At 45.0% G+C, this 26,140-nt stretch overlaps 1 protein-coding gene across 3 annotated transcripts in view; it reads left to right on the forward strand.

Moving 5' to 3' along the window:
* Positions 1 to 26,140, forward strand: part of ipo9 (importin 9) — a 210,315-nt gene that overhangs the window by 162,833 nt on the left and 21,342 nt on the right. For all 3 annotated transcript variants that reach the window (XR_005463359.1, XM_038819399.1, XM_038819400.1), the window contains 2 exons: positions 401 to 523; positions 16,975 to 17,088. Coding sequence is in view for 2 of the 3 variants with exons in the window: in XM_038819399.1 (XP_038675327.1) it covers positions 401 to 523; positions 16,975 to 17,088 (237 nt within the window). In the remaining variant the exon portion in view is untranslated. The remainder of the gene's footprint in view (positions 1 to 400; positions 524 to 16,974; positions 17,089 to 26,140) is intronic.

Genomic DNA, 26,140 nt, shown 5'->3' on the forward strand with positions numbered 1-26,140 from the left:
GAATACTACTTTGTAACCAGGAGAAACCGATTTAGTGGAGAAAAGAGGCAACTTGAAAATTGAATAACTTTTAAAAGAATAGATACTTGAAGAGGAAAATATTGTTGGGCTTTGGAGAAAGAGCAAGGCAGTGGGAGCCGGCAGATACAGTGGGTTGAATGCAGCCTCCTATATTCTGTATGGTTCTAAGATCTGTCGACAAGGGATTGCCAAAAGGTGAATTTTAAGATTTTATATTTGATTAAGTGATGGGGTTGTTGGGGCTACTACCCTTTTGGTAAATATTCCGGTTGTTTCTGAACAGTTACGCTGTACTATGCAATGCCTAATTTACATTCCCAATCTTTCTTGGCCTGAGGTGAATTTTCTGGTCATGATCTGATTTGTTTTATTTGAGCAGATCCAGAGCGTTGGACCAACATTCCTCTGCTAGTAAAACTCTTCAAGCTGCTCATTGGTGAACTCTCCAGCGCCATGGAAGCAAACGTCGCACGGCAATCAACAGCAGCAGAATGGAATCAAGGTATAGTTCCAGCCAATGTGAATGTTTGTTTCTTCTCCTGACCTCCTTATCTAAGACATATATTATCCTTTATTGTTTGATCCTTAATAACAGCTGAAGTATTTATCTTTGAAGCTGCCTTCTCTTTCCCAGGCTCTGTTTTGTCAAGTGCACAGTACTCATTATAAAGCTGGCTCTTCATTAGCTCCTTGCAGTTTGTAACTGGGGGAAGATGATCCCTTTGCCTGTTCAATGTCACCGACATTGTGTCAGAATCATTCGAGCTGGTGTTTAAATTGTAATGTTTCATAATGATAGTATTGATACTAAACCACCAGATGGTGGTGTTGTGCTGCACTGCTTACTATTGGCCCTGTTCAATTATTAATCTCCTCGATACACAGATACATGGTGCCACACTACAGATTCTAAATGGTCATTTCATCGCACTTAAACAAGCATTCATTTGAAAATGAAAATGAAAATCGCTTATTGTCACGAGTAGGCTTCAATGAAGTTACTGTGAAAAGCCCCTAGTCGCCACATTCCGGCACCTGTCCAGGGAGGCTGGTCCGGGAATCGAACCGTGCTGCTGGCCTGCTTGGTCTGCTTTAAAAGCCAGCGATTTAGCCGAGTGAGCTAAACCAGCCCCTTTTGTTTGCAGCCTTGATGTATCTACCAGCAACTCTATCAGGCTGCTAATAGAACATGGAACAGTACAGGCCCTTTGGCCCACGATGTTGTGCTGACCATTTATCCAAGATCAACCTAACCTACACCCCTTCAATTTACTGCTGTCCATGTGCCTGTCCAAGAGTCGCTTAAATGTCCCTAATGACTCTGACTCCACCACCTCTGCTGGCAGTGCATTCCATGCAGCCACCACACTCCGTACAAAGAACCTACCTCTGATATCTCCCCTCTACCTTCCTCCAATCACCTTAAAATCATGTCCCCTTATGTTGTGTCTTAAGTTCAATATTCCTGGAAAAATATTACATGAGCTTTTATGTCGTTATCTGTTTTAACTTATTCTTACAGACAGGAGTGGGGGGGGGGCAATTTAAACTGCCCTAATTTCCCTGCTCACTACCGATCCATAAACAGAAAGGGGTTTCTTTATTTTGATTTCCCCCCTTTATAAACAATGGCATATGTTCCCCAACTCTGTCATGGATAATAGGGTGATTGTGGGGCAGCCTGGTAGCACAGTGGTTAGCACAGTTGCTTCACAGTACCAGGGTCCCAGGTTCGATTCCTGGCTTGGATCACTCTGTGTGGAACATAGAACATAGAACATAGAACGATACAGCGCAGTACAGGCCCTTCGGCCCTCGATGTTGCACCGACATGGAAAAAAAAAACTAAAGGCCATCTAACCTACACTATGCCCTTATCATCCATATGCTTATCCAATAAATTTTTAAATGCCCTCAATGTTGGCGAGTTCACTACTGTTGCAGGTAGGGCATTCCACGGCCTCACCACTCTTTGCGTAAAAAACCCACCTCTGACCTCTGTCCTATATCTATTACCCCTCAATTTAAGTCTATGTCCCCTCGTGCTAGCCACCTCCATCCGCGGGAGAAGGCTCTCGCTGTCCACCCTATCTAACCCTCTGATCATTTTGTATGCCTCTATTAAGTCACCTCTTAACCTTCTTCTCTCTAACGAAAACAACCTCAAGTCCATCAGCCTTTCTTCATAAGATTTTCCCTCCATACCAGGCAACATCCTGGTAAATCTCCTCTGCACCCGTTCCAAAGCTTCCACGTCCTTCCTATAATGAGGCGACCAGAACTGTACGCAATACTCCAAATGCGGCCGTACCAGAGTTTGGTACAGCTGCATCATGACCTCATGGCTCCGGAACTCAATCCCTCTACCAATAAAGGCCAACACACCATAGGCCTTCTTCACAACCCTATCAACCTGGGTGGCAACTTTCAGGGATCTATGTACATGGACACCGAGATCCCTCTGCTCATCCACACTACCAAGAATTTTACCATTAGCCAAATATTCCGCATTCCTGTTATTCTTTCCAAAGTGAATCACCTCACACTTCTCCACATTAAACTCCATTTGCCACCTCTCAGCCCAGCTCTGCAGCTTATCTATGTCCCTCTGTAACCTGCAACATCCTTCCGCACTGTCTACAACTCCACCGACTTTAGTGTCGTCTGCAAATTTACTCACCCATCCTTCTGCGCCCTCCTCTAGGTCATTTATAAAAATGACAAACAGCAACGGCCCCAGAACAGATCCTTGTGGTACGCCACTCGTAACTGAACTCCATTCTGAACATTTCCCATCAACTACCACTCTCTGTCTTCTTTCAACTAGCCAATTTCTGATCCACATCTCTAAATCACCCTCAATCCCCAGCCTCCGTATTTTCTGCAATAGCCGACCGTGGGGAACCTTATCAAACGCTTTACTGAAATCCATATACACCACATCAACTGCTCTACCCTCGTCTACCTGTTCAGTCACCTTCTCAAAGAACTCGATAAGGTTTGTGAGGCATGACCTACCCTTCACAAAACCATGCTGACTATCCCTAATCATATTATTCCTATCTAGATGATTATAAATCGTATCTTTTATAATCCTCTCCAAGACTTTACCCACCACAGACGTTAGGCTCACCGGCCTATAGTTACCGGGGTTATCTCTACTCCCCTTCTTGAACAAAGGGACCACATTTGCTATCCTCCAGTCCTCTGGCACTATTCCTGTAGCCAATGATGACCTAAAAATCAAAGCCAAAGGCTCAGCAATCTCTTCCCTGGCTTCCCAGAGAATCCTAGGATAAATCCCATCCGGCCCCGGGGACTTATCTATTTTCACCTTGTCCAGAATTGCCAACACTTCTTCCCTACGCACCTCAATGCCATCTATTCTAATAGCCTGGGTCTCAGCATTCTCCTCCACAATATTATCTTTTTCTTGAGTGAATACTGACGAAAAGTATTCATTTAGTATCTCGCTTATCTCCTCAGCCTCCACACACAACTTCCCACCACTGTCCTTGACTGGCCCTACTCTTACCCTAGTCATTCTTTTATTCCTGACATACCTATAGAAAGCTTTTGGGTTTTCCTTGATCCTACCTGCCAAAGACTTCTCATGTCCCCTCCTTGCTCGTCTCAGCTCTCTCTTTAGATCCTTCCTCGCTTCCTTGTAACTATCAAGCGTCCCAACTGAAACTTCACGCCTCATCTTCACATAGGCCTCCTTCTTCCTCTTAACAAGAGATTCCACTTCTTTGGTAAACCACGGTTCCCTCGCTCGACCCCTTCCTCCCTGCCTGACTGGTACGTACTTATCAAGAACATGCAATAGCTGTTCCTTGAACAAGCTCCACATATCCAGTGTGCCCAACCCTTGCAGCCTACTTCTCCAACCAACACATCCTAAGTCATGTCTAATGGCATCATAATTGCCCTTCCCCCAGCTATAACTCTTGCCCTGCGGGGTATACTTATCCCTTTCCATCACTAACGTAAAGGTCACCGAATTGTGGTCACTGTCTCCAAAGTGTTCACCTACCTCCAGATCTAACACCTGGCCTGGTTCATTACCCAAAACCAAATCCAAAGTGGCCTCACCTCTTGTTGGCCTGTCAACATATTGTGTCAGAAAACCCTCCTGCACACATTGTACAAAGAACGACCCATCCAATGTACTCGAACTATATCTTTTCCAGTCAATATTAGGAAAGTTAAAGTCTCCCATAACAACTACCCTGTTACTTTCGCTCTTTTCCAGAATCATCAAGAGTTTGCACTTTCTCCCCGTGTCTGCGTGGGTTTCCTCCGGGTGCTCCGGTTTCCTCCCACAGTCCAAAGATGTGCATGTCAGGTGGATTGGCTACTCTAAATTGTCCTTAGTGTCCAAAAAGATTGGGTGGGGTTACTGGGTTACGAGTATAGGGTGGAGGCGTGGGCTTAAGTAGGGCGTTCTTTCCAAGAGCTGGTGCAGACTCTTTTTAAAAAAAAATTTAGATTAGCCAATTATTTTTTCCAATTAAGGGGCAATTTAGCGTGGCCAATCCACCTACTCTGCACATTTTTGGGTTGTGGGGGCGAAACCCACGCAGACACGGGGAGAACGTGCAAACTCCACACGGACAGTGACCCAGAGCCGGGATCGAACCTGGGACCTCAGCGCCGTGAGGCGGTTGTGCTAACCACTAGGCCACCGTGCTGCCCTTTGGTGCAGACCCGATGGGCTGAATGGCCTCCTGCACTGTAAATTCTGTGATTTTAGTATAAAATGCAATGCGGTACGCTCTGTATTACATGGATCACCTAACCTGGAGATCGAAGGGCAAATAGCACATGTTAGCGAATGTTGTGTTACGATACCCAGACCAGACCCCAATTTATATTCGGAAACAGGACAGGACCTCAATTTTTCAATTTGTAACATACTTTGCTCCAGGGCTGATTCCACTGACAGATAGAGAGCTTTGTATTAAAAGAAACTTTATTGTTAACACAAGGTTAACCCCATTAACATGCAAGGAAAAAAGCAGCTGTTCAATTAAATTAAACCGTTCTTACAAAAATACAGGTCTTTGAGCTTACTGTACCATCAATTTTTAATTTTTCAATTAAGCAAAATCCCCACATACAGGTCAAATGTCAATTATTAATGAAGTTAACATTCAGTGGCTTACGGATTTATTCACAAAGTCCTCAGAGAGCAGCTTTCAGAAGTCAGTGTGAGAAACACACCACCTTCCCTTAGAGTCCAGAACAGAACTCTAAAAATGGAACTAAAAACAACAGATACAGGACAGGGCTGAAAACCAAACTTAAAAAATGGACCCAGCCCCTCCCATGAGTGACATCACAGCCTGCCTGGCTGTTAACACCTTAATCACTGCTTTGCAGACATATAATCTGGATACCTTAAACCTACGTTTTTAATAACATTACTGCAACAGACACAAATTTGCTCCATTCATCACAGTTGTGTGTTCATGTTCTGGAAGTGTGTTATTGGTAAAGTTAGTTGACATCAATGGTGTTGGTTATCCTGCATCATTAAAACCACGACTGTTCCAAACTTGCACAGCAAACTCAAGGCAAGATTACATAAAAAGGATTGGTTTATTTTTACATAAGAGAAGGACTTTGCAACATCCACCCCTTCTTACACTCTCACAATAAGCGGGAGGTAAGGAAAAAGGAAGAGGATTCAGGGCACATGCAACATAAAATATAAGTTAGAGTTTTACGTGTGTCCAGAATCTGAAGTCTTAATAGAATGCTCTGAGGGGAGATTGACTGATTGTCGGGTGATCAGTCTTTCCAGAGTAAGACTTGCACAATGGGAGAAGGTAGATATAACAGAGTTGGCTGGAGGCACGTGTTCCAAGGTTCCGGCAGTTGATCAGAGTTCTTTCTGCTGCCACCGTCTTGATGGTAAAATGGTTGACAGCACAGGCTGTTTGCCTGGAGCTGCAGTTTCTTTTAGAGGTCCAACAGTGATTGACCATTGACTGGATAATAAAAGGAGTGAGACAGCCCAAGTGTTGGTTGTGTAACACTGGTGTTGGGTTGTTAAATGAGGACCTCTTGTGAAACTATCATGTTAAAACAGATTAGGACTTGCAAAGGGTTGTCTTTGTTCGAAATTGGCTGGACAGATCGACAGACACTGTGTTGACTGATCTGGAATGTTTATGCTCGGCAAGGAGTGTTACATTCCAGTCATTTGAGTTCTCCTTTGTTAACTTTGAAACTGCTGGAAGCCAGTGTGAGAACAGCTGGTGCCGTCTTGTCAGCTCAGCAATTGTCCATTTTGAAAAGATCAAAAAAACTGACTTGCATACATATATGTAATATATATATATATTACAGCACGGGGCAGCACGGTAGCATGGTGGTTAGCATAAATGCTTCACAGCTCCAGGGTCCCAGGTTCGATTCCCGGCTGGGTCACTGTCTGTGTGGAGTCTGCACGTCCTCCCCGTGTGTGCGTGGGTTTCCTCCGGGTGCTCCGGTTTCCTCCCACAGTCCAAAGATGTGCAGGTTAGGTGGATTGGGCACGCTAAATTGCCCGTAGTGTCCTAAATAAGTAAGGTTAAGGGGGGGTTGTTGGGTTACGGGTATAGGGTGGATACGTGGGTTTGAGTAGGGTGATCATTGCTCGGCACAACATCGAGGGCCGAAGGGCCTGTTCTGTGCTGTACTGTTCTATGTTCTATATTACACACATATATTTATTTATTTAGGTTTGTGCCCATTATGTACCAGGCACCAACATCTAGTTAGCTTAGCTGCAAAAGAAGCTTTTCCAGCCAGTCTAGTGGGTGAATATTAAAGTTGAGTGCATGGGTTAGGCATCTTGTTCTTGCTATCCTTGCAAGCAAAATTGTGAAGATAATGCTTTAACAGGACAAAGAGCAGGTGAGGCGAAAACAAGTGGGAGATGGGTTTCAGGGCTGGCCAGTTTTGGCTTTGAGTGTCATAGTCATACAGCACAAAAAAGGCCCTTCGGCACATTGTGTCTGCGTCGGTGAAAAACAACCACCTAACTATTCTAATCCCATTTTCCAGCACTTAGTCCATAGCCTTGAATGCCCTGAAATTGAAAGTGCACATCTAAATACTTCTTAAATGTTATGAGGATCTCTGCCTCCACCACCCTTTCGGGCAGCGAATTCTAAACTCCCACCACCTTCTGGGTGAAAATGTTTTTGCTTACATCCCTTCTAAACCTCATGGTCCTCACCTTAAATCACTGCCCTCTGGTCATTGACCCCTGCTATTTCCTCCTTTGCCCTCACTCAGCAGCCCTGGATACATTTAATTTGGCCCTGGAGATTGTCTACCTTTAAGTCTGCCAGATCACTCACTACCTTCTCTCTGTCTGTGTTAAGCTCTTTAATTTTATCTCAGTCCTTCTCCCTGATTTCTATACCCAAACTGTCCCTCTCACCAGTGAACACTGACACAAAGCATTAATTTAGAACCCTACCTACACCCTCCAGCTCCCCACACAAAGTACCATTGTGGTCCTGAATGGACCCTACGCTTTCCCTAGTTATTATTTTACCCTTGATCTACTTGTAAAATAATTTAGGATTTTTGTTTATTTTACCTGCCAGCATCCTTTCATGTCCCCTTTTTGCTCTCCTCATTTCCTTTTTAAGTTCCCTCTTGCACATTCTATACGCCTCTAATGCTTCTGCTGTTTTTGAGCCTTTGATATCTGCCATTTGTCTCCCGTTTTCTCCTTATCCAATGCTGTATATATCCATTGACATCCAGGGTTCACTGGATTTGTTGGTCCCACCCTTTTTCTTTATTGGAACATGTTGGCCCTGCACTCTCCCTACTTCCTTCTTGAATGCATCCCCCTTTTCTCTCACCGATTTACCAATAAGTGTTTGTTCCCAGTCCACTCTGGCCAAATCATATCTGATCTTATTAAAATCTGACTTCCCCAGTTTAGAACTTTGATCTCAGGCCCATCGTTATCCTTTTCCACAATAAACTTATCTAATGAAGTTACGATCACTGTCTGCAAAATGTTTCCCCACTGACACTTCAACCACCTGCCCAGCTTCGTCACCGAAAATGAAGTCCAGGACTGCCCCTCACTTGTAGGTCCCTCTACGTACTGGCTTAATAAGTTCTCCTGGATGCATTTTAAGAATTCAGCTCCCTCTAAACTTCCCCTAGTTAATATTGGGGACATTGAAATCCCGCACTATAATTACCCTTTTACTTTTGCACTTCTCTGAAACTTGCCAACATATCTGCTCTTCTATTTCTCTTGGACTGTTTGGGAGCCTGGAGAACACTCCCAGAAATGTGATTGCTCCATTTTGGTTTTTAAGTTCTACCCATATGGCCTCGGTTGAAGAGCCTTCTAAGATGTAATCCCTCCTTACTGCTGTAATTGATTCCCTTATCAAAATTGCGACAACCCCTCCTATTTTACCACCTCTATCTCGCCTGACATTTCTGTATCTGGAATATTGAGCTGCCAATACTGCCCCTCTCAACCATGTCTCAATGACGGAGTAACATCATATCTCCACCTTTTAATTTGTGCCCTCAATTCATCTGCCTTGTGTTATGGGCCAGGGTTTAGAAAACTCCAAAGTATATCATGAAGTTCACCTGACCTACAACTGTTTTATTAAATTTGGTTGCGGTGAGCACAAGGACCTGCCGTTCAGGTGTTATTCAACAGAGGACTTAAGCACTTTTAATCAAAAACAAAGTTTATTCTACGAATTTAATTAACATTTTTAGAAACAAACACAGCATTTTTATCAACTACAAACATAAATACACCACACAGCTACAGTGCTCTATTTATAAACATGAATAAATTCCCTCTTTAAGCTGTCCCAATTTGATAACAAGATCCCATAAATCAGAAACCCCTTTTCAAAGGTGTGGCCCAGCACGCAGCCCTCAAGACCTGGTATAGGTACTTGTTTCCTGTTCAAAACAGCAGCCTTGAATTCCTTCCAGAAAACAGCTATCACTTTTAAGTTATCACATAATCTGGAGACAGCTTTTAAAATGCAGAGAGAGAGAGATGTCAAGACCCTTGTCTGTCTGAATACAGCAGCCAAATGTGAGAAGAAAACAAAAAACTCAGAGCCACGTAACAGCTCCCAACTCATAAACAAAAGTAAAACCCAGAGCCACAGCCCAGCTCCTCCCACACAATGACATCACTGAAGCCATTTGTGAGACAAAACATTTCTTAAAGGGACACTCCCTGCATTAAAATAAATACCATCCAATCTTGCCAAACTCCCTGGTGACTTAACTGGTTTAGACATTCTATGCTCTCCTGACTCATTTGATGTCTACTCTAATTTTGGCTGTGCATCTATCCCTGCTGAACTTTCTCTGAGGATCCCAGGTCCCTTTATGTTAGTTTAAACCCAACCCAATAGCACTAGTAAACCTCACTGCAAGAGCACTGGTCTCATTTCGGTCCGGGTCCCACCATCCCTAAAAATGGTCCCAGTGTCCCAGAAATCTGAAGCCCTCCATCCTGCACCATCTCTCCAGCCATGCATTCATCTGTACTAACCTCCTATTTCTGTACTAGCTAGCATGTGGCACCGAAAATAATCCAGAGATTACTACTTTGTGGGTCCTGTTTTTTAATCTATTGCCTAAATTCTGCTCTCAGGACCTCATTCCTTTTTCTGCCTATATCGTTGGAAATATGAAAATACGAAATAAGGATAGCGAATAGTTAGGTAAAAGGTATAGTGTGATCCTGGACGGAAAATGGCCGCTGGGCCTCTATCTTTAAGGAAAACGTTATCAGTCTGACTCCATCTGTCCCTACCCCTGTAATGTGCTGATTGGCTTGGATGAGTCTCAAATGCATTTGGTTGGATGGTTAGTTGTCAATCATCAATGTGCAACATATATGCAGATATGTTGCATCTTTGGGTGCTTTCTATGTGTTGGAATGTGACTTTCACTTTTAATCAGATCTGTTTTCGGCTTACTGCTATACTTATTCACATTTTGAACAATGGCAGATTCATTTATTTTATTCATGTTAATTTATTGTGACTTTCATTGAATTGTTTCATTTGCTTCTAGCTAGACTGTAGATGTTTCAAATCCATGCTTTCATTATTGCAAGCATTTGTGTTTTTGTAATCTAAGGTTATGCTTGAAGTGTTATTTTGAAATCCATTTTAAAATTGAAATTTAAAATTAAAATTACATCAAAATGGCTAAAGCAATGACCCTTTTACCCTTCAGTCAGTAACTGCACTTGGACACATTTCCTGCACAAGTGCTCTCATGTAGTGCAGAGTGGTGCAGTGTTGGAGGTGATATCCTTCGGTGAGATTTTAAGCTAAGGCACTGTCCAGACAAGTGTTAATGATCCCTTGACACTTGTGGAAAAGAAGTGATATTCCACCCTCGAAAAAAACAGACTAACTTGTCACCTATCTTAGCCCTTTTTAGGGCATCTTGCTGTGTGAAAAGTGGTTGCCACATATATCTACGTAACAGTAAACACACTAGTATAGTTCATTACATGTGAAGCATTGAGAGATGTGGCTGAGACATGTAATAATGTCTCACACTCACTCGTAACAGTGTTATGGGTTCAGATGGGAAGAAAACAACATCTAGGTGTGAGGTTCATAATGATCGACACAAGCACTCCAGATATGAATTGGCAGGTCCTCTGCAACTGCTGCACAGTTAGTCTTTTTACATGTAGAATGACTTAGGCTCAGCTAACTGGCGGTTCAGCTTCACACAGAGGATCCACCCACTGACAGGTATTCTAGCATGGTGGTATAAACATAAGAACTAGAACCAGGAGTATCTTGAAAACATTTAGTGAAGGAGCCTCAACTGCTTCACAGGGCAGGGAATTCCATAGATTCACAAACCTTTGGGTGAAGAAGTTCCTCCTGAACTCAGACCTAAATCTACCCCCCCTTATTTTGAGGCTATGCTCTCTAGTTCTGCAAGCAACCGCCAGTGGAAACAACCTGCCCGCATCTATCCTATCTATTCCCTTCATAATTTTATATGTTTCTATAAGATCCTACCCACATCCTTCAAAATTTCAACGACTACAGTCCCAGTCTACTCAACCTCTCCGTGTAATCCAACCCCTTCAGCTCTGGGATTAACCTAGTGAATCTCCTCTGCACACCCTCCAGTGCCAGTACGTCCTTTCTCAGGTATGGAGACCAAAACTGAACACAATACTCCAGATGTGGCCTCACTAATACCGTACACAATTGCAGCATAACCTCCCTAGTCTTAAATTCCATCCCTCGAGCAATGAAGGACAAAACTCCATTTGCCTTCTTAATCACCTATTGCACCTGTAAACCAACCTTTTGCAACTCTTGTCTCAGGTCTCTCTGCACAGCGGCATGTTTTACTATTTTATCATTTCAATAATAATCCCTTTTGCTGTTATTCCTACCAAAATGGATAACCTCACATTTGTCAACATTGTATTCCATCTGCCAGACCTTAGCCCATTCACTTAAACTATCCAAATCACTCTGCAGACTTCCAGTATCCTTTGCACTTTTTGCTTTACCACTCATCTTAATGTCGTCTGCAAACTTGGACCCATTGCATTTAGTCCCCAACTCCAACTCATCTATGTGAATTGTGAACAATTGTGGGCCCAACACTGATCCCTGAGGGACACTGATTGCAAACCAGAGAAACACCCATTAATCCCCACTCTTTGCTTTCTATTAATTAACCAATCCTCTATCCATGCTACTACTTTACCCTTAATGCCATGCATCTTTATCTTATGGGGCAATCTTTTGTGTGGAACCTTGTCAAAAGCTTTCTGGAAATCAAGATACACCACATTGTGCGTTGTCTACTGCACTGGTAATGTCCTCAAAAAATTCCGCTAAATTAGTTAGGCATGACCTGCCCTTTATGAACCCATGCTGCGTCTGTCCAATGGGACAATTTCCATCCAGGTGCCTCGCTATTTCTTCCTTGATGATAGATTCCAGCATCTTCCCTACTACCGAAGTTAAGCTAACTGGCTTTTTGCCTACCTCCTTTTTTAAACAGTGGTGTCAGTTTACTAATTTGCAATCTGCTGGGACCACCCCAGAGTCTAGTGAATTTTGGTAAATTATCACTCGTGCATTTGCAATTTCCCATGCCATCTCTTTAGCATTCGGATGCATTCCATCAGGGTCAGGAGACTTGTCTACCTTTAGCCCCATTAGCTTGCCCATCACTACCTCCTTAGTGATAATAATCATCTCAAGGTCCTCACCTGTCATAGCCTCATTTCCATCAGTCACTGGCATGTTATTTGTGTCTTCCTCTGTGAAGACCAACCCAAAAAACCAGTTCAGTTCCTCAGCCATTTCCTCATCTCCCATTATTAAATCTCCCTTCTCATCCTCTAAAGGACCAATATTTACCTTCGCCACTCTTTTTTTGTTTTATATATTTGTAGAAACTTTTACTATCTGTTTTTATATTCTGATGTGGAGATGCCGGCGTTGGACTGGGGTGAGCACAGTAAGAAGTCTTACAACACCAGGTTAAAGTCCAATAGGTTTGCTTCAAACATGAGCTTTCGCAGCACTGCTCCTTCACCTGAGGAAGGAGCAGTGCTCCGAAAGCTCGTGTTTGAAACAAACCTGTTGGACTTTAACCTGGTCTTTATATTCTGAGCAAGTTTACTCTCATAATCTTATCTTACTCTTCTTTAAAGCTTTTTTAGTAGCTTTCTGTTGCCCCCTAAAGATTTCCCAATCCTCTTGTCTCCCACTATTCTTTGCCTCTTTGTAAGCTTTTTCTTTCAATTTGATACTCTCCCTTATTTCCTTAGATATCCACGGTCGATTTTCCCTCTTTCTACCGTCCTTCCTTTTTGTAGGTATAAACGTTTGCTGAGCACTGTGAAAAATCGCTTGGAAGGTTCTCCACTGTTCCTCAACTGTTCCACCATAAAGTCTTTGCTCCCAGTCTACCTGAGCCAGCTCTTCTCTCATCCTATTGTAATCTCCTTTGTTTAAGCACAAAACAGTAGTGTTTGATTTTACCTTTTCACCCTCCATCTGTATTTTAAATTCCACCATATGATCGCTCCTTCTGAGAGGATCTCTAACTATGAAATCATTAACCAATCCTGTCTCAGTACACAGGACCAGATCGAGGACCGCTAGTTCCATCGTAGGTTCCATTACATACTGTTCCAGGAAACTATCGTGGATACATTCTATAAGCTCCTCCTCGAGGCTGCCTTGGCCGACCTGCTTAAACCAATTGACATGTAAATTAAAATCGTCCATGATAACTGCTCTACATAGAACATAGAACAGTACAGCACAGAACAGGCCCTTCGGCCCTCAATGTTGTGCCGAGCCATGATCACCCTACTCAAACCCACGTATCCACCCTATACCCGTAACCCAACAACCCCCCCCTTAACCTTACTTTTATTAGGACACTACGGGCAATTTAGCATGGCCAATCCACCTAACCTGCACATCTTTGGACTGTGGGAGGAAACCGGAGCACCCGGAGGAAACCCACGCACACAGTGGGAGGACGTGCAGACTCCACACAGACAGTGACCCAGCCGGGAATCGAACCTGGGACCCTGGAGCTGTGAAGCATTTATGCTAACCACCATGCTACCCTGCTACCCCTTTGTATTACATGTATTACATGTATTAGTTATTTCTTAGTTATAGAGATTACATGTATTAGTTATTTCTTTGTTAATTGCCTGCCCCACTGTAATGTTACTGTTTGGTGGCCTATAGACTACTCCTACCTGTGACTTTTTTGCCTTACTATTCCCTAGGGGCTGCAAAGTAGTATAATAGTTAGCACAGTTGCTTCACAGCTCCAGGGTCCCAGGTTCGATTCCCGGCTTGGGTCACTGTCTGTGCGGAGTCTGCACGTTCTCCCTGTGTTTGCGTGGGTTTCCTCCGGGTGCTTCAGTTTACTTCCACAATCCAAAGATGTGCAGGTTAGGTGGATTGGCTACTCTAAATTGCCCTGAGTGTCCAAAAAGGTTAGGTGGTGTTATTGGGTAACGGGGATAGGGTGGAGGTGTTGGGCTTAAGTAGGGTGCTCTTTGCAAGGGCCGGTGCAGACTCAATGGGCTGAATGGCCTCCTTCTGCACTGTAAATTCTATGATTCTCTGAGTGATTTCCATCCAAATGGATTCAACCTTATCCTCCCTAGCACCAATGTCATCCCTTACTACTGCCCAGATGTTATCCTTAAATGACAGAGCTACATCACCTCCCTTACCATCCACTTTGTCCCTCTGAATAGTTTGATACCTTTGGATATTTAACTCCCAGTCGTGACCATCCTTTAACCATGTTACTGGGTTAATAATCCGAGACTGCTGGGGGAATTTACATTCAGTTAATTAAATAAATCTGATATAAAAATTTTGTCTCAGTAATGGTGATCATGAAACTGATTGGGAAGAAAATCTGCTGTCCTTAATTGGTTTGACCTATATATTACTACAGCAGTCAGGCTGATTATTACCTGAAATGGTGCAGCAAGATATTCCATTATATTTCAGCACTACCACTACCTTGAGAGTAATTAGGTATCCAATATATGCAGGATTGGCCAAAAATTTCCACATCCTAAAAATGTTTTGCTAAAAGGTATCTCAACCTATTTCAATATTTTAGTCATCAGGGATGCAGGTAACTTCAGACAGCCATCAACATATGTTCAGAGGTCATGTCTGGTGCATTCTGAAAGGTATCTTCTTTGTGGACACTTTCTATGCATTCCTCTGTTCCTCTAATCCCCTTGGTAAATCAAAAGATTTCAGTTTCCCATGAGTGGGAGTCACAGTGCTGATATTCTTGGCACAACAAGTGCAATTTGTCAGAGAGCGGGGGCTGGATATCCCACCTCTCACTCGGGCTCTGTCACGTTCCTTTAAATTGAATTATGTTCAGGGGCGGCATTCTCCCCTACCCGGCGTGACGGAGGGTGCCGGCGTAGGGGAGTAACGCCAACCACTCAGGGGTCGGGCCTCCCCAAAGGTGGAGAATTCTCCCCACCTTTGGGGGCCAGCCCCGCGTCGGAGCGGTTTGCACCAGAAGACTGGCGCTAAAAACCGGCGCCCCCGGCAGCGGGGCTGGCCGAAAGGCTTTCGCCGGTCGGCACATGCGCCGGCAGTGACGTCAGCGGCAGCTGGCCCGGAGTCTGAGCGGGGGGCCCCGATCGCGGGCCAGGCACCCCCCCGCGGTTCGATCGCCCCCCCGCCCCCCCCCCCCCCCGGGGCCCGCTCGCGCCGCTGATCCCGCCGTTCCAGAGGTGGTTCAAACCTCGGCGGCGGGAGAAGCCTCCTAGCGGCGGGACTTCGGCACATCCGGGCCGGAGAATCACCGCAGGGGCCTCTCCAATCGGAGTGGCGAGATTCCCGCCACCGCCACTTCCCGGGTGGCGGAGATTCTCTGCCACGGCGGGGGCGGGATTTTCGGCGGCCCCAGGCGATTCTCCGACCCTGCTGGGGGTCGGAGAATTTCGCCCCAGGTTTATGTTGCAGCTGTTATAATATGTTTGGACAGTTAGGGAATCACCTACTTCTGTTCGGAAATGATGACCAATCCATCTTAACTGTCTTGCTTAATGTGTCCACTTATCAAACCATGAGTATTGTACAACTGAACCTGCACTGCCATTTGTGTTGATGTGGAGATTGGCGAATCATGAGCGAAGGTTAGTTCCCAGTATCCTTGGCCAACAATTGGTGTCTTGTCATTTTATTTGCTGCCCCGCAGATCAGAACTGGAACCCTCTATGCAGTATGTAGGTGCTTGCTTGTGCTATTGTGTGTCTCAAGTGAGTTGAATAAGTGGTTCGAAGGAAAGGTTTGAGTGGGCCCATTTCACAAAGTAACAGATCTGTCAGATTCCAATCGGCAGCACACCAAGGATGCCACCTGAAAGATTCAGGCCCTGGCAGAGCTGTAGCACACAGGAATTCTTTCAGCAGAGGGACTCTTGTATAGGCTGTCCCCACCCTAAAATGGGCCTTCCTTTGTAGAGGTGCCTTTGTTTCTCTGCTGATATGTATTCTGCACATACACAACAACACTCCTGCCCACAATCCAGATGAGAGGACGTGGGGGCGGGGATTAATGTTAAATTTTTGGTTAGCTTCCATTTGATTTAATAGTGAATTGAGTTCAACAGCACAGATCTTTAAGCTTTATTCACTGTGGAAGTAAGCCTCACTCATTGCCCTATTGGGCTAGCTAATCATCCTAATCAATCTAAGCACTGCAAAAATGTCTTAGTGTTTCCTTGGGTAAGGGAGCCTGGACCAGAGAAATAAAAGGAACCAGTTACAATGGGATCAACCCTGCTCTTTCAACACAGCCAACTTTCTGGCGCCGTGTTCAAGCCAAGATTGGATAGTCTTAATGAAATCACTTCTGGGAATGGATCACTGGATTCAAACCCTAAACAACAAACTTACTAAGACAGGAATCAGAACAGCGATGCTTGAGGCACAAATGGAAAACGCTACCCTGATCTTATTCCAGCTTTGATTCAAACAAAAGAGCTGAACACCAGAGATGAGAGTCACTGCCCTTGACATTAAGGCAACATTTAACTGAATGTGGCATCAAAGAGCCATAATAAAACTGGAGTAATTAGTAATCAGGGGGAAGACTCTCTTGCTGTAGTCATACCTGGCACAATGGAAGATGGTTGTGGCTGTTGGCGGTCAATCATCTTAGTCCCATAACATCTCTGCAGGAGTTCCTCAGGGTAGTGTCCGAGGCCCAACCATATTCAGCTGCTTCATCAATGACCTTGTAGCATGCTTTTTCCCATGGTGTGCAATACGTGCATCCTGGGCTCTTTCCAGTGGTTTACAGCACGCACCTCTTCACTGTTTAATGCAAAGGTTTGTGATTGTTTTTTCTGCCTTGTGTTCAGATGAAGTTAATGACATGTGGGAGGACCAGGATGATGATGATGAGGATGATGACGAGGGTTTAGCGGGACAGCTGTTATCAGATCTACTCAATCCAGGAGCAGGCGTTCGATATGGTAAGCTGTATAAACTATTGTCTGTATTCTGAAAGACCCAGCTTTTGTGTTTTGAGAAACCACTTTTGTACGTGCGTCATATGTGACTGACTGTAGGGGAATCTAGTTGTTTTTTGGTAGCTAGAAATTGCTGTATTTTATAACGTTTTAAAGCTAATTGCTGCCGTTATTTGTGTATTACAATATTGCTATTGAATTTTAAGTAAGTAATTAGCTGTGTATGGGCAACAAAACAAATCACTTGATGCGTTCAACGTGTTGAGAAAAAAGCAGTCACCCATGTTCCCAGATCTGTCCTTGATATTACGAAGAACAGCTTGAATTAAACTGCATCTGCCCTTTCTGCACCCAAGTATCCACCCGATCTATATCCTGCTGTATCCTCTGACAATCCTCTTCACTATCCGCAACTCCACCAATCTTTGTCTCGTCCGCAAACTTACATTCAACATAATTTTTAAAAGAACAGACTGAGTGAAAGAACAAGATAAGAAAAACACAAGAAAAGAGACAAATGACCTGTGAAGTGCTTGATGGAGAATATGAATGCCACCACTGTCCCAGAGAGCCATAGGCTGTTCTCCTCTTCTGAGAGATGACTGGTGGTGATTTAACCTGAGGGGTGCCACACCTCGGGCAAGGGGCAGGTTTGAGAATTTAAAATGGGTAATTCATGAATAACCTCAGCCAGTACGTGAATTGAACCTGCACTGTTGGCCTCGCTCTACATCACGAATCAGCCGTTTAGCTAACTTGACCCCCTTGATGGAGGACAGGGGATAGCTAAATGGCAGAAGTGAAATGCGCAGGAGAGAAAAAAATGGACAATGACAGATCTCAAAGAAATGTTTAAAAATCTGTGTTGACACGATGCCTGGAAGAGCATTGTGGGAAGAGCTAAAGGGAAGCATCAACAGCGTGCAAAGAGCAGATTTCAGAAGTCCAGATACAGGCCACCTTGACAGCACCATCCCCTAATAGGGGTCCCCTTCCCACTCTATTATAATGTGCATTACGGTGCAGCTTGACAACATGTTCCTTATTGCAGCTGTTTAACTGCACTGCTCTGCTGCCCTCTGCTGGATGCTTGCCTTCACTCAAACTCCTCGGGTCTCTTTCGCAGGTACACCTTCAAATTAGGCTGACCTAATGACCTAAACTGACTTACTGGTACAGAACCTTACTGGTTCTGCATTCTGACAGATGTTCAGCAAATGTCCATGAGCCTGTCTAACATCAAGTTTCAGTGGAGTGTGAGGATCAGAGTACAATCCCTTGTTCATTTACTCTTCCCAAATTGTTTGAGTTTAAGGTTATGCTGCAACTGTACATAGAACATAGAACGATACAGCGCAGTACAGGCCCTTCGGCCCTCGATGTTGCACCGACATGGAAAAAAAAACTAAAGGCCATCTAACCTACACTATGCCCTTATCATCCATATGCTTATCCAATAAACTTTTAAATGCCCTCAATGTTGGCGAGTTCACTACTGTTGCAGGTAGGGCATTCCACGGCCTCACCACTCTTTGCGTAAAAAACCCACCTCTGACCTCTGTCCTATATCTATTACCCCTCAATTTAAGGCTATGTCCCCTCGTGCTAGCCACCTCCATCCGCGGGAGAAGGCTCTCACTGTCCACCCTATCTAACCCTCTGATCATTTTGTATGCCTCTATTAGGTCACCTCTTAACCTTCTTCTCTTTAACGAAAACAACCTCAAGTCCATCAGCCTTTCCTCATAAGATTTTCCCTCCATGCCAGGCAACATCCTGGTAAATCTCCTCTGCACCCGTTCCAAAGCTTCCACGTCCTTCCTATAATGAGGCGACCAGAACTGTACGCAATACTCCAAATGTGGCCGTACTAGAGTTTTGTACAGCTGCAACATGACCTCATGGCTCCGGAACTCAATCCCTCTACCAATAAAGGCCATCACACCATTGGCCTTCTTCACAACCCTATCAACCTGGGTGACAACTTTCAGGGATCTATGTACATGGACACCGAGATCCCTCTGCTCATCCACACTACCAAGAATTTTACCATTAGCCAAATATTCCTCATTCCTGTTATTCTTTCCAAAGTGAATCACCTCACACTTCTCCACATTAAACTCCATTTGCCACCTCTCAGCCCAGCTCTGCAGCTTATCTATGTCCCTCTAACCTGCAACATCCTTCCGCACTGTCTACAACTCCACTGACTTTAGTGTCGTCTGTAAATTTACTCACCCATCCTTCTGCGCCCTCCTATAGGTCATTTATAAAAATGACAAACAGCAACAGCCCCAGAACAGATCCTTGTGGTACGCCACTCGTAACTGAACTCCATTCTGAACATTTCCCATCAACCACCACTCTCTGTCTTCTTTCAACTAGCCAATTTCTGATCCACATCTCTAAATCACCCTCAATCCCCAGCCTCCGTATTTTCTGCAATAGCCAACCGTGGGGAACCTTATCAAACGCTTTACTGAAATCCATATACACCACATCAACTGCTCTACCCTCGTCCACCTGTTCAGTCACCTTCTCAAAGAACTCGATAAGGTTTGTGAGGCATGACCTACCCTTCACAAAACCATGCTGACTGTCCCTAATCATATTATTCCTATCTAGATGATTATAAATCGTATCTTTATAATCCTCTCCAAGACTTTACCCACCACAGACGTTAGGCTCACCGGCCTATAGTTACCGGGGTTATCTCTACTCCCCTTCTTGAACAAAGGGACCACATTTGCTATCCTCCAGTCCTCTGGCACTATTCCTGTAGCCAATGATGATCTAAAAATCAAAGCCAAAGGCTCAGCAATCTCTTCCCTGGCTTCCCAGAGAATCCTATAATAAACCCCATCAGGCCCCGGGGACTTATCTATTTTCACCTTGTCCAGAATTGCCAACACTTCTTCCCTACGCACCTCAATGCCATCTATTCTAATAGCCTGGATCTCAGCATTCTCCTCCACAATATTATCTTTTTCCTGAGTGAATACTGACGAAAAGTATTCATTTAGTATCTCGCTTATCTCCTCAGCCTCCACACACAACTTCCCACCACTGTCCTTGACTGGCCCTACTCTTACCCTAGTCAGTCTTTTATTCCTGACATACCTATAGAAAGCTTTTGGGTTTTCCTTGATCCTACCTGCCAAAGACTTCTCATGTCCCCTCCTTGCTCGTCTTAGCTCTCTCTTTAGATCCTTCCTCGCTTCCCTGTAACTATCAAGCGCCCCAACTGAAACTTCACGCCTCATCTTCACATAGGCCTCCTTTTCCCTCTTAACAAGAGATTCCACTTCTTTAGTAAACCAAGGTTCCCTCGCTCTACCCTTTCCTCCCTGTCTGACTGGTACGTACTGATCAAGAACACGCAATAGCTGTTCCTTGAACAAGCTCCACATATCCAGTGTGCCCAACCCTTGCAGCCTATTTCTCCAACCTACACATCCTAAGTCATGTCTAATGGCATCATAATTGCCCTTCCCCCAGCTATAACTCTTGCCCTGCGGGGTATACTTAGCCCTTTCCATCACTAATGTAAAGGTCACCGAATTGTGGTCACTGTCTCCAAAGTGTTCACCTACCTCCAGATCTAACACCTGGCCTGGTTCATTACCCAAAACCAAATCCAAAGTGGCCTCACCTCTTGTTGGCCTGTCAACATATTGTGTCAGAAAACCCTCCTGCACACATTGTACAAAGAACGACCCATCCAATGTACTCGAACTATATCTTTTCCAGTCAATATTAGGAAAGTTAAAGTCTCCCATAACAACTACCCTGTTACTTTCGCTCTCTTCCAGAATCATCTTCGCCATCCTTTCCTCTACATCCCTAGAACTATTAGGTGGCCTATAGAAAACTCCCAGCAGTGTGACCTCTCCTTTCCTGTTTCTAACCTCAGCCCATACTACCTCGGAAGAAGAGTCCCCATCTTGCATCCTTTCTGCCACCGTAATACTGTCCTTGACTAGCAGCGCCACACCTCCCCCTCTTTTGCCCCCTTCTCTGACCTTACTAAAACACCTAAACCCCGGAACCTGCAACAACCATTCCTGTCCCTGCTCTATCCATGTCTCTGAAATGGCCACAACATCGAAGTCCCAGGTACCAACCCATGCTGCCAGTTCCCCTACCTTATTTCGTATACTCCTGGCATTGAAATAGACACACTTCAAACCACCGACCTGAACACTGGCGCCCTCCTGCGAAGTCAAATCTGTGCTCCTGACCTCTCTACTCTCAATCTCCCGTACCCCAAAACTACAATCCAGGTTCCCATGCCCCTGCTGAATTAGTTTAAACCCCCCCAAAGAGTACTAACAAATCTCCCCCCCAGGATATTGGTGCCCCTTAGGTTCAGATGTAGACCATCCTGTCTATAGAGGTCCCACCTTCCCCAGAAAGAGCCCCAGTTATCCAGAAATCTGAATCCCTCCCGCCTGCACCATCCCTGTAGCCACGTGTTTAATTGCTCTCTCTCCCTATTCCTCGTCTCACTATCACGTGGCACGGGCAACAACCCAGAGATAACAACTCTGTTTGTTCTCACTCTGAGCTTCCATCCTAGCTCCCTAAAGGCCTGCCTGACATCCTTGTCCCCTTTCCTACCTATGTCGTTAGTGCCAATGTGGACTACGACTTGGGGCTGCTCCCCTTCCCCCTTAAGGACCCGAAAAACACGATCCGAGACATCACTTACCCTTGCACCTGGGAGGCAACATACCAAACGTGAGTCTCTCTCGCTCCCACAAAATCTCCTATCTGTGCCCCTGACTATTGAGTCCCCAATTACTAATGCTCTGCTCCTCTCCCCCTTCCCTTCTGAGCAACAGGGACAGACTCCGTGCTAGAGTCCCGTACCCCATGGCTTACCCCTGGTAAGTTCCCCCCCCCCCCCCCCCCCCCCACAAGTATCCAAAACGGTATACTTGTTACTCAGGGGAACGACCGCAGGGGGTCCCTGCACTGACTGCTTCTTCCCAGTCCCTCTTACAGTTACCCATCTATCTCCAGCCTTTGGTGTAACTACTTCCCTGAAGCTCCTGTCTATGACCACCTCTGCCTCCCGAATGATCCGAAGTTCATCCAATTCCAGCTCCAGTACCATAACTCGGTCTTGTAGGAGCTGGAGCTGGCTGCACTTCCTGCAGGTAAAATCAGCAGGGACACTAACGGCATCCCTCACCTCAAACATTTTGCAGGAGGAACATTACACTACCTTCCCTGCCATCCCACTTAATTTCAACCAAGTTCTGGTAAACAAATATAAAACAAATAAAAAATAATAATATAATATAGCACTTACCTGCTCACCCCAATGGGTCTTATTATTAGGTTAGAGGAGGAGGGCGGGTGGGAGACACTACACGTGTAGTGTATCGGGTATCCTCTCCACCAGAATTTATTGGCTAGGAGAAAATCCTTCCCAGAAGTCCGCGGGTCGTACTTCCGGTTCCCGCCTTATATTATCTTTGCTCCCACTGGCACCCCGCCGCTCTCGATGTGTCCCCTCCCGCTCTTTCACTGGCTCACTGCCGCTCTCCTCGTGCTCTTTTATCCTGTGTCCCTCTGAACTCCCGCTGCTTTATGGGCTCTCTGTCTCTGAACTCCCGCTGCTTTATGGGCTCTCCCTCTGTCTCTGAACTCCCGCCGCTTTATGGGCTCTCCCTCTGTCTCTGAACTCCCGCCGCTTTCTGGGCTCTCTGTCTCTGAACTCCCGCTGCTTTATGGGCTCTCTCTGTCTCTGAACTCCCGCCGCTTTCTGGGCTCTCTGTCTCTGAACTCCCGCTGCTTTATGGGCTCCGGGTGAACTACATTTGGAGTATTGTGTGCAGTTCTGGTCACCTCATTATAGGAAGGATGTGGAAGCATTGGAAGGGTGCAAAGGAGATTTATTAGGATGCTGCCTGGTTTGCAGGATAGGTCTAGTTGGGAAAGGCTAAGGGCGCTAGGGCTTTTCTCTTTGGAGTGGAGGAGGCTGAGAGGCTACTTAATAGAGGTTTATAAGATGATGAGAGGGATAGATAGAGTGGACGTTCAGAGACTATTTCCTCGGGTTGATGTAACTGTTACAAGCGGGCATAACTATAAGGTTCAGGGTGGGAGACATAGGAGGAATGTCCGAGGTAAGATCTTTACTCAGAGTGGTTAGGGTGTGGAATGGACTGCCTGCTGTGATAGTGGAGTCGAACACTTTAGGAACTTTCAAGCGTTTATTGGATCGGCACATGGAGCATACCAGAATGACAGGGAGTGGGATATCTTGATCTTGGTTTCGGACAATGCTCGGCACAACATCGAGGGCCGAAGGGCCTGTTCTGTGCTGTACTGTTCTATGTTCTATGTTAACTTGCGTTTCTATTTGAAACTGATTCATTGGCTATCAGAAAGCAGTGGCTTTTTTCCCCATGTATCTCGTTGAGATTCCAGCTTTATATTTTATACTTGTTACAGCATCAAAAGAGTCTCGATTTCCAACCTGCAGCCCCGTTGGCCAAACTAGGGACACATTTAATCGTCTAAACCGTCGAGCTCTCCAAGTAAGAAAAGGTGAAAGGAACTCATCACCTTTAATCCACTGGCAAATGTAGAAATGGCTTGAGGGAGGTTGTGCCTGGAGTTGATTAGGTGATGATTAGCTAAGTGAGGCTCAAAAGTGCAGATTTTGAAAAACATCAAATACAAGCTGGTCCTGGATCACTGAATTCTACTGTGAAGCAGATGGTAGAGGCATAACAGGCGAAGAGAATATTGGTCAATTTTAGCAGAGTGAAGAATTTTTAAATGGGGCAATTCATTAATACAATTGTACATTTCTGGCTTCCCAGTACATAGAACTTCAATGAGTTGATCACACACAATCAGACCTGGAGATTAATAAGTATACATCAATGTTTTTTTCTGTCAGCAGTCCACCAACTAACATGCTATTTATCTTTAAAACCTCCTGAAACACATCAAGCCACCATCTAATACCATTTTCAATTGTTCAGGCAGTTTACAATGACATCCTCACCAAAATCAATATTTTTTATTAAAAATGTACACAATTTAAAGTGCTCCCCATTAAAGATTTTTGGTTTTCAGTTTTTCAAAGTTTCATGTCTCAATGTGAAAGTTAATGTTTGGAACAAAGTTGTTTCTTATTCATAGATACATAGAAGATAGGAGCAGGAAGAGGCCTTTTGACCTTTCGAGCCAGCTCCGCCATTCATCACGATCATGGCTGATCATCCAACTCAATAGCCTAATCCTGCTTTCCCCCCATAGCCTTTGATCCCATTCTCCCCAAGTGCTATACCCAGCCGCTCTTGAATGTATTCAAAGGTTTAGCATCAACTACTTCCTGTGGTAATGAATTCCACAGGCTCACCATTCTTTGTGTGAAGAAGTGTCTCCTTATCTCTGATCAAAATGGGTCACCCTGAATCCTCAGGCTGTGACCCCTGGTTCTGGACACCTATCATTGGTAACATCTTCCCAGCATCTACCCTGTAGCATGGACGGCATGGTAGCACAAGTGGATAGCACTGTGGCTTCACAGCGCCAGGGTCCCAGGCTCGATTCCCCGCTGGGTAACTGTGCGGAGTCTGTACGTTCTTCCCGTGTCTGCGTGGGTTTCCTCCGGGTGTTCCAGTTTCCTCCCACAGCCCAAAGACGTGCAGGTTAGGTGGATTGGGCATGCTAAATTGCCCTTGGTGTCCAAAAGGGTTAGGCGGGGTTATTGGGTTACAGGGATAGTGTGGAAGTGAGGGCTTAAGTGAGTCGGTGCAGATTTGATGGACGGAATGGCCTACTTCTGCACTGTATGTTCCATGTTCTAGTCCTGTTAGAATTTTATAAGTCTCAATGAGATCCCCCCCCCCCCACTTCTGAACTCCAGCAAGAAGAATGCCAACCTAATCAATCTCTCCTCACATGACAGTTCCGCCATCCCTGGAATCAGTCTGGTAAACCTTTGCTGCACTCCCTCGATAGCAAGAACATCCTTCCTCAGAGAAGGAGACCAAAACTGCACACAATACTCCAGGTGTGGCCTCACCAAGGCCCTGTACAATTGCAGCAACACATCCCTGCTTCTATACTCAAAACCTCTTGCAATGAAAGCCAACATACCATTAGCCTTCTTTATCGCCTGCTGCACCTGCATGCTTACCTTCAGCGAATGATGCACAAGGACACCCAGGTCCCGCTGCACACTCCCCTCTACCAATTTACAACCATTCGGGTAGTAATCTGTCTTCCTGTTTTTGCTTCCAAAATGAATAACCTCAGACTTATCCAAATTATACTGCATCTGCCATTGGTTTGCCCACTTGCCCAACCTGTCCAGATCTTGCTGCAGGATCCCTGCATCATCGTCACAATTCACCCCCCCATTGGTGGTATCTGCAACTTTGAGATGTTACAATTTGTTCCCTCATCCAATCATTAATATATATTGTGAATAGCTGGGGTCCCAGCACTGATCCCTGTGGTACCCCACTGGTTACTGCCTGTCAATTTGAAAAGGGCCCATTAATCCCTACTCTTTGTTTCCTCTCTCCCAACCAGTTTTCTATCCACCTCAATACATTTCCCCCAATCCCATCCGCTTTAATTTTGCACAATAATCTCTTATGCGGGACTTTGTCAAACGCCTTTTGTAAGTCCAACATCGACTGGCTTCCCCTTGTCGATTCTACTGGTTACCTCTTCTAAGAATTCCAACAGATTTGTCGAGCATGATTTTGCCCTTCATAAATCCATGCTGACTCTGACTGATCCTGCCACTGCTTTCTAAATGTTCCGCTTTCAAGCCCTTGATAATGGATTCAAGCATTTTTCCCACTACCGATGTTAGGCTTACTGGTCTATAATTCCCTGCTTTCTCTAGTACTCCCTTTTTGAATATTGGAGTGACGTGAGCTACCCTCCAATCTGCAGGGACAGTTCCAGAGTCCATAGAATCCCGGAGGATAACCAGTGCATCCACTATTTCCAGAGCCACCTCCTTAAGCAGTCCAGGATGCAAATTCTCAGGCCCTGGGGATTTATCCACCTT

The sequence above is a fragment of the Scyliorhinus canicula genome, chromosome 15 (assembly GCF_902713615.1).
Source record: "Scyliorhinus canicula chromosome 15, sScyCan1.1, whole genome shotgun sequence".
Classification (NCBI taxonomy): domain Eukaryota; kingdom Metazoa; phylum Chordata; class Chondrichthyes; order Carcharhiniformes; family Scyliorhinidae; genus Scyliorhinus; species Scyliorhinus canicula.